Genomic DNA, 15,678 nt, shown 5'->3' with positions numbered 1-15,678 from the left:
AAACCATTAAGGGTAATTTACAATCCTCTGGAAAAGGGGCCTTGAAGTGGTTTTAATTGTAAACAGTGGGAATGAAACAGAAATCCATTAATTACTTCCTTTCCTCTCTTTTTCTTTCTCTTCCTTGCCTGATCCAACTCAACTGTGGATGTTCTTTGTCCATCTGATTCAGATTTCCTTCGTGACATAGTCTCCACGATGTCATATGAATCATGTGGGTAGCCAAATGACCATGGAATCATAGGCACTGGCTCCATATGTGCTTTGGGGCTGAAGCACTCATGGGAAAAAAAATAGCGGGTGCTCAACACCCACCAGCCACAGCTGTTAGGCAGCTCCACCAAACAGCTGGTCGGTGGTGCTGCCAAACAGCTGTTTAGTGGCTTGGGGAGGGTGGAGACCAGCGAGTGGTGAGTAGGCAGTGGCCTCAGGGAGCAGGTGCAGATGGGGCAGGAAGAGGCGGGGGAAGGGGGCGGAGTGAGGGTTGGGTCTCAGGGGAGGGGAAGAGCAGGGGTGGGAAGAGGCAGAGCAAAGACGGGACTTTGGGGGAAGGGTCGAGGCCTTGGGGTGGGGCACCCCAGGGAAAAGTAAAAGTCAGCATCTATGCATGGAACCTTTTTTTTTTTCTTTTTTTGAATATTGACAACCCTTAGGAAATGCATGCTTATCCCTCGAGCCTGGGATTCCACAGACCAAGGCTACAAGTACCCTGCCTCTTAAACTGCCCTAGCAGCTCAAAGTGACCTTAAGGCTGCTCTGAAGAGGCTGTTGAGGATTCCCCAAGTGTGTGGGAGTCTTAGGCACCCCACATACTCACACAGCACAGGGGGTATGGAAGGGTGAGACAAGAGAGAGTACCTGAGGGGATAGAGCTTGAATGTGATGAGTTCTGCTGATCCAAATGGCCCTTAAGGGACTGCTCTAGCCACTACAAGGTAAAGTAACCATAACTTTCACCTGGGAACACCACATGATCAGAAGAAGACCTAGAGATGGCTTAGAGTTACTGTTGTCTCTCCTCACCCTTCCAGCTGCAGAGAGCATGAGCTTGTCTCAGCTCGGGATTGTGCCCTAGGTCCCAACCTACTTATCTACCTATGTGCAGTACTTTCAATTAACCCCAGTGCAGGTTACATGTGTATATTGAGAGAAGCTTCCACCTCTTAGAATGCTCCTTTCTAAAGTCTCTGTCCTGAAACCCAGGAACTTCATATTAATTTAGGAAATGTTCTGTTATTGAAAACTTAAAGGTCTGTCTTTTTTTCAGGATGCACCATTTAAACAGAAGCAGGCTATCAGAAAAGGAAAGGCTGCCTGTATCAGTCATGTTTCTGAACAGCCTTCCTATTATAAACGTGAAACAGACATAATTATTTTGATCCTTAAAGTTATCTGCCCCTTCTGGCTGCTTCTAGTCTGAGCTCCAAAACATCCACTTATAAAAAATGGACTTTGTGGTGGGGTTTAAACATATTTTTTAAATTACATTGTATTATTTTTCAGTGTAAGCATACAGGATGAAAAGATTGTTCCTTTACGAAATAGAAAGAAAAACAGACTTCAAAGTTTAGAGTTCCCAATACAAGCTCAGCAGGGGATTAAAATAACATCACCTTCTCTCACAAGATTTAAGAGTAAATTGTGCTCATTTTTTAAAGAAAAAAGAAATTCCTCTTACTTTGATTTCCTGGATTGTGTTCCCCTCTGGTCCTAACTCTCTCAGAGTGAGCATTTGAGGTTTCTTAGATGCTGAGTGCTATTAAGCTTAATAGTTAGTATTTTAGTTTAATAGTAACATCTTTTTAAGAACGATATAACGATGTGAGCAAATGTGGAAGAAAAAGTTCAAGCACAGAAATAAGGATTTACCAAAAATTTTTGCAGATTAGTAATTTGGGGATAAAAATGGTATAGTTCATTTAAAGCCACCCTCGTGTAACCAAAAAATAAGCAAAGTAAACTAGATAAAACTCAGTCTGTGTTAATTCTATCAGTTGCTTCTATTTCTTCTGTTGAGACACCAAACAATTTGTTCTAGAGCTAACCTGTCTGGATTTAATACCACCATGATGAGTCCCAACTCTCTTTTACCTCAGTGAAGCTCTTTTTGGCTTTAGCAGAGAGGGCATATAATTGGATTATATGCCCCCAAATCAAGATCCTTGATACTCAAGGTTATGCAAATATGCTTGTCTTCAAACACTTGTACAGATAATGGGATTAAATATAAGTATTAGAATTGTTCTGGCATTAGCCAATGATGCTGAATTTCTTAAGGGTAAATGGCTAGTGACTAAGAGGGAAGCTGAGGTAGCAGGAATATGTGGAATTAGCAACTTTTATACATCCATACTTCAAAAAACCAAACCAAACAAACAAACAAAGCCTTTCAGGCTTCCATCCTCTGTTTCCTGGGGAAACCCAGTTAACTACAAACTGAAGACTCTAATTTTGTTTCCAAGCATGTCCCATTTTATTTTTAAGACTCTGTGTTCAGTCACCAGGCCTGTAGAACCTATATCTTGATCAGACAGTGCACTTTCAGGGTGGAATTTTCAAAAATGTATTGGCCTGTCTCAAATTAGAGAGTTTTGCCATTGACTTCAGAGACAGAGGCCAACAGTGAATGTTTTTTGAAATCCCATCGTCAAGATTTGCAGCCTGAGTTTCCAGTCCTTCCACTTTTGTTATGTTCTCTACCTTGTTTTCCGTTGTAGTCAGAGTCCTTTAGCCCATCAAGTCTAAAGTCCAGATTTCTAGATATTATTGTCTTCCAATCTTGCAGACTTGCTCCCCATCTGGGGCTAATCCTCAGCAGGGGTAAATTGTCATAGCTCCATTGACTCATATCTATGACTGTTTACTGCTGCGAGGATCTGCTCCCTCCCCATGTCAGCTGCAATGCTATCAGTGTTCACCCTCCCAAACCCACTCTAAAAAACTTTCTTAGGTACAGCAAGGTCACTTGTAAGCTGAGAACATAACTCTCTATAGTGTCTGTCAGTGTCCGTATGTAAAGTTTTGTGATCTGAAAAGATAAACAAATTAAAAAAATAACAGCTGAGTCAGTGGAGCGCAGCAAAGCACATCTTTTCTGTTGCCTGCACATGCCTGAAACAGCATGTTTAATACATGACAAAGATGCCAGGTTCACAGAGCTAAGTTTTTTAATCCTCTTCAGGATTCAGTTATCACCTAGTTGGAATCCAGGCTTCCTCACACTCTGCCTATCAGACCTAGGCCTTGTCTTCACTGTTTTTATCTCTGTGCAACTAATGAGCTATCCCCAGGCACAGTGGAGACAAGGCACTTTAGTTTTACTGTGAGGTAAATTAGGCAAGGTCAGCACAATACCCAGCCTGTGGTTGATGTTACGTAGTTTATATCCCGGTAAAACAAAGTACAGTACCTTGTCTTTGCTGTATTTTCACCTCTGGATAGCTCATGAACGTTAAGTTACTCTGAGGAAACACACCTTTATTAGCAATGAGACAGGGCCCTAGTTTTTACTGCTAACAAACTCAAATTAACGAAACATGTTAACTGCCGTTTTGCACTCACTTTGTGTGGGTATAAATGACTACACATAGTGCAAGGCAGCGGGTAGCAAGCTTCGTTTCTTTTATCTGTGGACTGAAGTGAAGCATTAGGAGTTGAGACCCCTGGCTTTCCATTCCTGGCTTTTCCACTGACTTGCTCTGTTGACATGGTAATACTAAATTACTACCTAGGTATTACTTAGTCCTGCCTTGAGTGCAGGGGACTGGGCTAGATGACCAATTGAGGTCCCTTCCAGTCAGGGGCGGCTCCAGGCCCCAGCACGCCAAGAGTGTGCTTGGGGCGGAACCAGCGACCGGCAGAGCGCCCCCCGTGGCGTGCCGCCATGCTTGGGGCAGCGAAATGGCTAGAGCCGCCCCTGCTTCCAGTGCTATGATTCTATGGCCTACTCACTTAGGGCTGGTCTACACATAAATGTGCATTGAAATACAAAAAGTGTGAATTAAAATCAGTTTTGTTATTTCAGTCCAAATCTGTATGTGGAAACTCTTGTTTTGGGGAAGAAAAAAAAAAGTGGTGTTAGGCAAGGTATGTAACAAACAGACTATTTTAACTAAATCAGCTTTAGCCATTTTTATTCTGAAATAAGGGTCCACAAACAGAATTGCATTTAGTATTAGTTTACACCTTTGGGTATTTTGTTGCAAATTTGTATGTATCCAGCTGTTAATTTTATGGTTTAGTTTTCCCATCTGTTAAAAAAAAAAAAATCTACCTCAGGGATATTGTGAGGGTTACTTAATTTAGTTTAGCAAAAAGTTTTCAGATCTACAAAAAGGCCACATGGAAATATGTATTTTTATTACTACTATTATATTATATTATGTTTTAAAATTAAATATTTTAAAATAAGCAATGATATTTTTCCAAATACTTCTTGGTTTAACCATTTAAATACCAAATAAATTTGTTAAAAAACTGGCATAAGAAAACAAGGCCCTTTTGATTTTCAGATACAATGTGTGTATTATGGCTTATGGACAAACAGGGAGTGGGAAGACGTACACAATGTTGGGACCGCAATCTAAGGATGATGTCACTCTTTCAATAGAAGATGAACCAGAGCTAGGAATTATTCCTAGAGCCACAGAAGAAGTCTTCAGGTATTGCTGACCATGGGAATGAGAATAACGTTTGAGTGCCAGTTTTTACATTACAGTTGTATGCAAAAGGGAAAAAATGCACATTGTTTGCAGTATTGTTGTAGCTGTGTTTGTCCCAGGATATTAGAGAGACAAGGTCGGTGAGATAATATCTTTTATTGGACCAACTTTGGTTGGTAAAAAAGACAAGCTTTTGATCTTACACAGAGCTGTTCTTCAGCACGTGATATTCTTGCTGTTCAGATTTAACTTTTCAAGATGATTAACAGTTAATTATAGTGGCTTTGGTGGCAAATCCATAGTTAAGTTTGAGTCTAAATTTTCATTCTACACTCTTTCTTAACCCCCCTCTAACATTTTATGAGGTAACTTATTGGTTTGCATATTGGAGTCATTAAAATAAAGGAGGAGAGTGAGATATTTTTCTGGAACTTGAACAACATTTGATCATGGATATTTATTTTCCACTTAGGCCTTATCTACATGGGATAACTTACTTCGGTATAACCGAAGGTGTGAATTAAACCCAATATAATTATACTGATATAGTTCCCTGTGTGGATGCACATATTCTGATACACGAGTGCTATTTTCTTGATTTAGCTTATATTGCTTAGGAAGGGGTTTAAACTAAACTACAACAAAAAAAGACCACTTTAATATTAGAGTGTTTAACTGGAAAAATTGTCCTGTGTAGACAAGGGCTTAATTTATAAATTCTCTGGATTTATTTTAGCCCCAATGTCTTGTGCATTTTCCCCCATACTCTCAACAATAGTGTCAAGTATCAGAGGGGTAGCCGTGTTGGTCTGGATCTGTAAAAGCAGCAAAGAGCCCTGTGGCAACAACAGTGGGCTTTCACAACCCTATACTTCCCACACAGATGCTGCTCTTTAGGTCTTAGGAATTGGAGAGTTTTAGATCCTTTGGCATATCCCAGGAGTTATTGGTGTCACAATAGTAACAAGACATTAGAATTGCCCACAGTCCAGAAACAAATAGTATAGGGTTGAAATGCAACCAAAACAAGGTAATTTTCTCCCTGTGACATATTTACTCTATAATTTAAGTGCATACATTCTTGTTCTTCAACCTTTACATTAACGTGGAAGGCAACATACTCTCATGATTGTGGTTGTTTGATAAGTACTTTCATCAGACTATATTCAGCTCTGATGCAACTCTTTCTTAAGGATGGTTTACTTAGGATTTGATTTCAGCCATTTTAGCTTTGTTTCATTTTCTTTTCTGTAATTCTTTTCAGGCTTATTTCAGAAAAGCCACCAGGAAGTCACTGGGTTGAGGTTTCTGTTGTAGAAGTATATAATAATGAAATTTTTGATCTTCTGGCCAAAGACAGCTGTGGAAGAGTATTCGGCGTTAAACGTGACGTTGTCACAACCAAGGAAGGCAAGAGCGATGTGCCATTGCTTACCTATGAGTGAGTACACAGCACAATAAGTAAACCATTATTGCAATATCATGATCCAGTGTTGTTACAATATGTGTCAGCTACAAGGCATGGAGACATAATTGTTAGCACTGATGAGTATTTCTAAGCATACATTCCTTCACCGGTACATATAAAAGCCCTGGATGATTCCATTTACTGTTAATATTTCACTAAGAATTCAATTAATTAGGTCACACTTGGCTTTCAGTCTCAATTTGAATATTCTGCAGTAATAATAATAATACAATTAATATTGGTTTATATTTATACACCACCTTCCCTCCCAAGATGTGTTATAACAATTGTATGTACCCTATGTACAGCAGCCTTGAAATGCAGTCAGCTGTATGGCAGGGATGGCAGTCAAGTGGCAAAGCAGTTCTTAGCACATTGTGAAAAATGGGAACACTGTGAAAAAGTCTGATAGAACTTTATAGAAAATGATAACCTTTTTGTGGATTTTTTTAGACCATTGTGTAGAATTTTATGGAATAGGATCATTGAAAATACTTAAAGAAAGAATAGCCCTCTGTATTACATTTTGTGGGATTTTGGAATAACTTCTATAGAACCCTGTTGGTTTAATTCCTGTTAAAGTCTTTGAGACTTTTCCATAAGGGCAAGGAAGAGAATTATGTTCAAACACACCAGAGCAAACCCTACTCTTAAGAAAAATGTTGTAAGTCCTTAATATCCACACAGAAGAGAGAGGATTTCATTTTATAAGTGGTCACCCAAAATACTTACCCATAGTACATATTTTAGCACTCTGCTTATCTCATTTAGAAAGATTAACATGGTGTTGACGCTACTGGAATTTAAACCTGTGGTCCCAGAGAGGCTAGGTCGTTCAAACCAAAGATGTAGATTGCTAAGCCATCCTTTCTAGTTTCTGTTCTTTATATTTTTAGATAGAACTTTTTCTACAGCATATATGTATAATGGGTTTGATTCTTCTTTACAGCTGTTCTGACTGTGCAGCAGGGCCTTAAAGTGGGCATAATCTGCAGCTACACTCAGGGCCAGTGCAACCATTTAGGCGACCTAGGCGGTCGCGTAGGATGCTAGGATTTGGGGGGGCGCCATTTTCTTCGGCAGCAACGGTGGCGACTGGATCTTTGGTCGCCCCGGTCGCCGCCAGCATTTAGGCAGAGGGAGCTGGGGCAGGGGGGCGTGAGGAGGGCTGCCTGCAGCAAGTAAAGGGGGGGGGGCGGCATGCAGGGGAACTCCCTGCCCCAGCTCACCCCTGTTCCGTCTCCTCCCTGAGCACGCCGTGGCTGCTTCACTTCTCCCGCCTCCCAGGCTTGCGGCGCCAATCAGCTTAGGCACCGCAAGCCTGGGAGGCGGGAGAAGTGAAGCAGCCACGGCGTGCTCGGGGTGCTCGTGCATGGAGCAGGGGTGAGCTGGGGCCAGGGGGGGCGCCTCAGGGTGGAGAGTGGGGGGTGGGGAGCTGCCACAAGGGGGGCGCCTCAGGGTGGAGGGGGGGCGCCTCAGGGCGGGGGCGCGGTGGTGGGAGGGCGCAAGGTGATAGTTTCGCCTAGGGCGCGAAACATCCTTGCACCGGCCCTGGCTACACTACCAGAGTGGTGTAAATGAGAATCAGGCCCACTATATATACATGTCCAGTGCACACAGCCAATGTAAAATATTTCCTTCTTTTTTTTTTTCATAAGGCTCCTATCTACACAATGTAGATGATAAAAATCATGTCCAAACAAGTGAAGACCACTATCCTGTCTTAAACAAACGTATTGCACAGACTGCTGGAACAGCACAATTAAAAATGGGGGAGAGTTAGAGGTGACAGGCAGCAGTCGTGGCACTTACAAGATGACATTAGCAGGTAGAAGGAAGGTGTTGGCCATTTCATTCCTACCCCAACAAAATGTTAGAAGCAGAGGTTCTCAAATTTGATTGCACCGTGATCCCCTTCTGAGCCTGCCCGAGTTATGCCGCACCAGAACCAAACCAGCCCTAGTCGAGAGGCCTGTAACCTGAGTAGGGTGACCAGACATCCCAATATTTAGGCGTTTGTCCAGCATCCCGACCGATCTTTGGTCGGGACGCAATTTGTCCTGATATTTCGCGGTACTCCTTTTTTTTTTCTCCCTCCACCGGCAGCACTCGGCTTTTTTTCCCCCTCTGCTGGTGGACCCCCCCCCTCCCTTCCCCATGTGTCCCGATATTTTCTTCCTCTCATCTGGTCACCCTAAAGCTGATCCCCGTCACCCTGGGGGGCTGAAGCCCTCGGGCTTTGGCTTCAGCCCCAGGCCCTAGCAAGTCTAATGCCAGCCCTGGCATTAAACACCATTAAAATGGGGTCACAACCCACAGTTTGAGAACCGGTGTGTTTGAGGATTCCCAAAGGACCTGGTGTGACACACTGAGAAAAAGTTCTTTGGGCAAATCATTCTGTAGGTGTCTTTTTGAGGCCAAGAACAAGAAGAGGTTTGTGAGAGCAAACACTAATTTTCTTCTCTGAAAACTGTCCATCATACTGAACAATTCAGCACAAAACCATAAAATGTTCTGTTGATGATGGAAACATGATTTTTTTTCACACATCTCTAATCATAATGCCTGTCAAAGGCTGTTCTATGCTACTTCAGTGGGAATTGGGAGTCAGAGCAAGAAGTATCTTTTTCTTCCATGGATTAAAACAAACTGCACTCTCAGTGGAAATAATTGACAGCAGTATTTTTATCTTGTGGGTTTTAGTAACATAAGCAACCACTTGAGATTTGTTTATGTGGTTTTATATTATTGCAAGAAAACCTTGATAGAATACAACAAATATTCTGGAGGGTTGAAAAGACATAATTCTTTCTCCACGGTTATTTGTATTTACTGACATGTTTTCTGTCCATTGAACTGTTCATACAAAATTGGAACCCACATAGAAACTGTAAAATTGCTTTTTCCAGAATCTAGGATTTGTAATTTTCCTCTCTGTGGAATTACAGTCACTGTAGTAATAGAGGAATGATTATTTTTCTTCTTATTTACAGCTAAACACAAAACTTTTAGGGTTCATCCTAGAAAAATTCAATTTCAGATCACTGAATACAAAAGTCTGAGTTAAATTTGATTTCCAGGCATATTAATGCACCCTCATCTGTACTCTGTACTCCTGAAAAGAGAAGCAGGGAGTGAATTAAGGCTAACTGGGGCTCAGATTCATCTATGCTTTTAGGAGCAGTCTGGAAACACTCTTGCTCCCAGTCCAGTACTATATGGGCTCTTTCTTCCTCACTTCTGAGTTCTTGGACTTCCTCCTCCCAAGTGAGGCAGCCCACACAGCTCATCCCAGCACATCATGCTGTCAGTTGCGCCCTCTGCCATTGCCCATCTCTCTGCCTCTAATTCACTGCACCGTCCAGGCACCTTCTGACTGTGGAATCCCAATGACTCAAATCTGGTTTTAATTTATGCTTGAAAAATAGTCATTGTGCCTACTTGATCAAAGGAGTTCTGCCTGGCTAGTTGTTGACCCATCTCTTTTTCCCGGCTTTTGGGGAGGGGAAGGTACACAGCAGGCTGGGATTTGTGCCATGGGGGTTGGAAACTGTGGCTGAATGGGTTTCCTTTGTCCTTCCTTTGTTCTTGGGGTGACTCCTAGATTTATTTCTTTAATTTTCAATACATGGCAAAGGTGCTTAGAGCTTTGGATAAGCACTTTTGGAAAATGTTTATCTAAGTCAATCAATAAGTATTCAGTATTTATATCTTGATTACTATAAAAGCAGCAAAAAAGTCAAATTCGTAAACAGACTATATTAATAATTAAATAAAAAGGCTAACAATGAAAAACAAACCCAAACAACTCAAGGAAACCATTGAGGAAGGCCACCCCTGCTGTCTGGAGTCTAAGCAAACACATGGCGTTTTGAATAAAAACACATCCTCATTTGTGATAATATTTCATCTAAAATGTACTGGCCCACTGAGTCTCATTGGCTTCTCCATACATTAAATAGAATACAGTGGAAGTTTTCCTGTTAACATGTACATCCAACTGAATCAGGCAAACCTCATGTTCTTCCTTCTTGTATGTGTAAGTTGGTATTAGACAATATCCAGGGCCGAATTTTCAGCCTAACTACAGCATGGCCTCTCTATGTAGCAGCTGGTCCCTGAAAACCTGTCTGTGTGCAAGTGTAATATTTACAATATGATATAGTTCATTTAGTTAGACTCCTCTTAGGGAAAATCTTTTTCTGCTCCTTCTTTTCGGGTTCCGCATGTCAATCAAGTTGGCTAACCTACCACCAGTTAAAAAATGCCTCACATTTGTGTCCCCCACTCTGGTGAATCCTCCTCCTGAGTTTCTCAAATCCATGTCTTCATTCTTCATGTCAATCTTCGTGCTCCCTAGACTTTTTACTTCAGTGAAGAGGATGCCTGAGCTAGGAGCCATGTTCTGTGGAAAACCGTACTGAACTTTTTCCAAGAATTAAGTGCAATTCCCTTCTCTGACCCAGACTTCCTGTGTGACTAGGCAAGTCACTTAGCCTCTCTGTGTCTCAGTTCCCAATCTGTAAAATGGGAATGATAATATTTCCCTACCTCTCAGGGTGTTGTGAGGACACATTCATTAAATATTCTGAGGTGCTCAGGTGCTATGTTGATGGTGGCTGTATACTTTAGATACAAGGTGTCCAGGCTACTTAAGAGCATAAGAATGGCTATACTGGGTCAGATCAATGGTCCATCTAGCCCTCTGTCCTGTCTTCCGACCGTGGCTGGTGCCAATGATACAGAAGGAATGAACAGAACAGGGCAGTTTTTGAGTGATCCATCCCCTGTCGTCCAGGCCCAGCTCCTGACAGTCAGAGGCTTAGAGAGACATAGTGCGTGGGGTTATATCCGTGACCATCCTGACTAATAGCCATTGATAGACCTATCCTCCATGAACTTATCTAATTTTTTTTTACCCCCGTTTTATAGTTTAGGCCTTCACAACGTCCCCTAGCAATGAGTTCCACGGGTTAACAGTGCATTGCACCAGCATATTCAGTAAGAGGCACAGCTTCATCTTGGGCTGAAATGGAACATGCCCTAGTTGAAAGATTCTGCAGGGCAGCAACTTATGGAGTTAAGAGTTAGCAAAGGAGACAAGGGGAGCATTTTGGAGACAGGATTGGGAACTGGGAGGGGCATAAGAGGAAATTATCAATTCATGTTCAAGTTGCCACATTTTTAATGTCACCTTTACTGTCAACTAACACTATTTTGTTTTGCCAGGACTGTTGAAAATGCTGTAGAATTCTTACAGCTAGTTGATAAAGTTCTGCAGCTAAGGGTCAAACATCCAACACTGGTGCATGCTCATTCCTCTCGCTCTCATCTGGTAGTGACATTGAACATAACCACGAAGTCTGTCTCTGCAGATAGCTTTGGTAAGTAGGATAGTGCTAAAATATATCTAGAGCCATTTGTGTCAGAAATGCAGTATCTGAGTTGAGGGATTTTCTTATTGCTCTTTTTTCTCTTCTGACTGTCTCTTGCTACACTCTTTAAACCCCCTGTTCTTTTCTATTTAACATTTTGGCTGCTTTTCGGAACACCTCTTAATGTTGCTGTGTTTGAGATGTTTTCTTAACACTTCTAACATTGTGTGATGATTTTTACACACTGCTGTCATACTTATGGGCATGCAGTGTGAATCAGTCTATGTGTATTATTAGTATAATTTTCTTACTAGCTAACAGACATAGAATCAAATAGTGTAGCTGGATAATTTTACAAGGAATTATTATTTAGTTATATATGCTAAGATCAGGGCTAGAACAAAGTTTATGCTTCAGGGCATATGATCACTACTGGGGCAGAAAGGATTTTCTCTTTACATACTACATTACACAATTAGCTAGGTATGTTAAGGGGGTTTTCACTTGGTCCCTGCCAGAGTAGACAAACCAAAGATCTTATCAAGCATGGAAAATCCTGTATTTTTATATTATAGTTGTGTCCCTTCTTGCTTTTCAGTGTCACATATAGGTTTGCCAGTCTGTTGCATTAGGAGCAGTTCTGGCTCTTGTGAGGTTAACTTTGTTTCCTTTTCTTCCTTTTGCTCATGTTGTAATTAGACTCTCCATTTGTAGCACTGTGGTCTGTCTCCTTCATACCCTGCAACAACAATATGGTTTTAGGAAGTGGAAAATATTTAAAACTTTTTTCTCCAGATCTCTATCGGAAATTAAACACAGGATATTAGCAAAACAGAACAAATGGTGCCCTCGTTTACCTGCAGCCCCTGCCAAAAGACACAGCTACTTTAGATGCTGCAGCTCTACCAGTCCAGATGTTAGATCTATCCAGCTTCAGATCTTTGTCAATCAGGCAGACATTACAAAATGCAGCCATTTTAACTCACCAGCCATCTTGTTTAGTCCAGGCTTCCTTCAGTCATTCATTAGCTGATAGGCTATGCCAGTTACTGCACTACCCTTCTTTAAGCCTCACAGCAAGGCCAAATAGGAATTTCTGCCATATGTTGACGGATGGAGGACTCCCAAGTTTCAGGATCACAGAATAAGAGTTACGATAACTGAATGAGCATTACAGTAGGTAAAGAAGCACTACAAAATGTGACCTCAAAGTGGAATTGTGACAGTGTGGTCTGCCTCTGTAATAAGAGACACACCTTGCTTAAGGCCTAGGTGCAGCAAATTGCCAAATGGTAGACACTGAAGAAATAAATAGTAGATAAAATCAGAAATTTAAGGAGTGGTAGTTAGGCTTTGGAAATGGGACTTAAAGCCAGAGCCTTAGGATTTTCTGTCAATAACTTTTGTTGTGTGTGTGGGGAGAGGGTTGTTTTGGCTCCTTGCCCTATAGTAAGGAGGAGAAAGAAATTTTACTTTCATGCTTTCTCATCTGAAGCATTCTTTTCTATGTAAGCCAACACAGCTGCTCTGTCTCTATGACGTATGCTGTCATGGGTAGATTGCCACTCCACGCCAGCCTAGAAGGAGAGAAAAGAAGAAAGCAAGACACTGGAGAAGAAAGTCAAAGCTAAACTGCCCAGTGAAAAGACTTTTGCCCAGAATCCTACTGCCTGGGGGAGAGATGCTCACTTAGCCAAGATATCAGAAGTGAAGCTAGCACTGAAGGACCTGTACCAAAGAATCTGTCTGTCCCCCCAAGCACAGATCAGGTCCCAGAATGCTATGGTGCCGGATGACTTGCAAGGTCTGGGTTCCTCCAACTGTGGCTGCAGAACCAAGGCCAGGACTACTAACCTCTTTATTCTGTGTTTATACAGCACCTGACACAATAAGACCCTTGACTAGGGCTGCTAGGCACTATGATAATACACATGAATAATAATAATAATAGGTGACCTACCTGAACAAGTAGGGGTTCTGTTAAAGTTGCTTGTGGCTCATTAGACAGAGATGGAGAAAAGAGGAGTTCCAAAGATTCCAGAGGGAATTGCAACAAAGGGTGGGACAACAGAAACAAAAGAGAGAATTCTGGCCAGAGCAGCAGTAGCTGAAGGACCAGCAGCATTGGAAATGGGTTGCAGAGCTCAAGGCTCTTAAAGATACAGAGTCCCACTCCATCCTAGGATTCAAGGGACTGCCAGGCAACAATCAATTGCAAACATGACTTTTTCTGCACATTCTCAGTAGTCCCCTACCTGCCGTACAAGTGTGGAGTTGAATGTAGTGATGGAGCTGTTGGCGATATTAAATAAAACAAAACAAAAAAATAAGCCTTGCTACCTAATTGGTATCACCTTCCTGATTGGCAGTGAAATAAGATAGACCAAGATTTCATACTTGTGCATCTGAGTAATCCAACCTGCCTAGGTCATTAATTACAGCCCACAAAACAATCTGAAACAGAAGATACTGGGTTAACCCATCACTGTTGCATTTTTTTGCTGCCCATTTTGTGATGTTAAAAATAAACTTTCCTCATTTGTTTGTTTCCATCATCCAGCTCCTCTATGGACAGATGAACAGTCTAGTCCAAGGCTAAGTAAAGAGCTTTTCTGTACCTTTCCTCAACAAATGAAAGATGATAAACTCGTCTTTCCTTCCAGAGCCTCTTCTCCAGCACAGTTTGAATCTACTGAGAAACTGAAGCACATCAAAACTAAACTACAGCTGGTGGATTTGGCGGGCAGTGAATGTGTTGGTACGCAGACCTTTTTATGACAAGGCTATTTTGAATTGAGAGCATAGAGCCTTCCATCCCATGGAGATAGTAATTGCATTTAGCTTATTAAGTGAGTATTTGTGTTTCTTCATAAGAGGTGATTTAGACAATGCATCCAAATTTAAATGAAGTTATTGGGTCTGATTCACCACTGTGTTAATGTCACTGGGGCTTCATTAAGATCAGGTGGCATAAAGCCAAAGCAACTCAGAGGACAGTCAGGCCCATGGTGACATGCAGGGTGTACATGCTCTATTTGTTCAGACTGTTTTTAAAAGTTGTATTTTTACAGTGCAAAAATATGTATAAAAATTAGCATGTTCTTATTTTTGTATAGAAATGATCAAAGTGCATACATTATTTAAATATACTAAATATTTGTCATGAGCATACCGCTGTGTGTGGGTTTTTCTGCCTGCTTGTGGAAAAAATCTGGAAGGAAGTTGGTGTATTGAAAAGATAATATTATTTTCATTGTTCCTTCAAAGCACTTTCCTCCTCCTCCATGCACACAATAATTTCAAAAACTTGATTATTTCCTAAAGGACAAGCTTTCTTACCAAGAAAAGCCACACCGCTAAATGTACCATTCCAGAAATAATGTTTTGAAAACTGAATCTGTGTTATGAAAGAACTCTTTAGGTTACTGCCAAGAGTTCTTTCTGCTGTTAACTTTTGTTCTATAAAAAACATAACAGAATATATATATATATTTTAATTTACTGGGGGTGTTAGAAACCTTTTGGTGAACATGTAATTGACAATACTGTATGTGTCTGTTCCCTCAGTTTGACACAGGCAAGCATTTGATGCTCTGTGTACTCAACACGCCAGATCCTCAACAGGTGTAAAATGATGTACTTCAGCTCTGAAGTTAATGGAGCAATGCTGATTTGCACCAGCTGGAGATCTGGCCCAACATATGCAGTGGGCTAGATTCTATTCTTAACCATGCTGATGAAAATCCGAAGACAGCAAAATTACTCTGGATTTACATAGGTATAATTCAGAGCAGATTTTAGCACATTATCTTTTGAAAGTTCAGATTTGGGACAAATTTAAGTGAGAAAGAATTTTTAAAGTGTTTATTGTACATGAGTCTGATGCAGACATGCACCTTTTCCCCTTAACTTGATAGGTCTCCGGAGGGACATCCAAAATGATTGTAGTTTGTTTTCACATCGTTGTCTATGAGCCAGAATGTTAGTTCTTAGCAAATTCTTGTCAAATTTCCTTATAAATCTATCTGGAGTGGCCTTCGCTATAAAAACGTAGGTAATCGTTTTGAGTCAGATCATGGGCTTGGCCTATGCACAAAGGCATAAGGGGAATAAGATCCTCTTCTGCCCCATCCCCAACGTCACTACATGACTTCCCCATATCTCAGCTGCAGGC

General features: G+C 41.3%; 1 protein-coding gene across 6 annotated transcripts in view; it reads left to right on the top strand.

Annotated features, from left to right (window-relative positions):
- Positions 1–15,678, top strand: part of KIF25 (kinesin family member 25) — a 62,460-nt gene that overhangs the window by 41,405 nt on the left and 5,377 nt on the right. For 5 of the 6 annotated variants that reach the window (XM_039533037.1, XM_039533038.1, XM_039533040.1 and 2 more), the window contains 4 exons: positions 4,512–4,661; positions 5,926–6,102; positions 11,359–11,513; positions 14,065–14,262. In XM_039533037.1, coding sequence (XP_039388971.1) covers positions 4,512–4,661; positions 5,926–6,102; positions 11,359–11,513; positions 14,065–14,262 — 680 coding nt within the window. Of the gene's footprint in view, positions 1–4,511; positions 4,662–5,925; positions 6,103–11,358; positions 11,514–14,064; positions 14,354–15,678 lie in introns of all 6 variants that reach the window. The other variant, XR_005597226.1, reaches the window with a different exon arrangement.

Source organism: Mauremys reevesii, linkage group 3 (assembly GCF_016161935.1).
Source record: "Mauremys reevesii isolate NIE-2019 linkage group 3, ASM1616193v1, whole genome shotgun sequence".
Classification (NCBI taxonomy): domain Eukaryota; kingdom Metazoa; phylum Chordata; order Testudines; family Geoemydidae; genus Mauremys; species Mauremys reevesii.
Note: the sequence above shows the minus strand (reverse complement) of the source record. Positions and strands in the feature narration are given on the sequence as shown.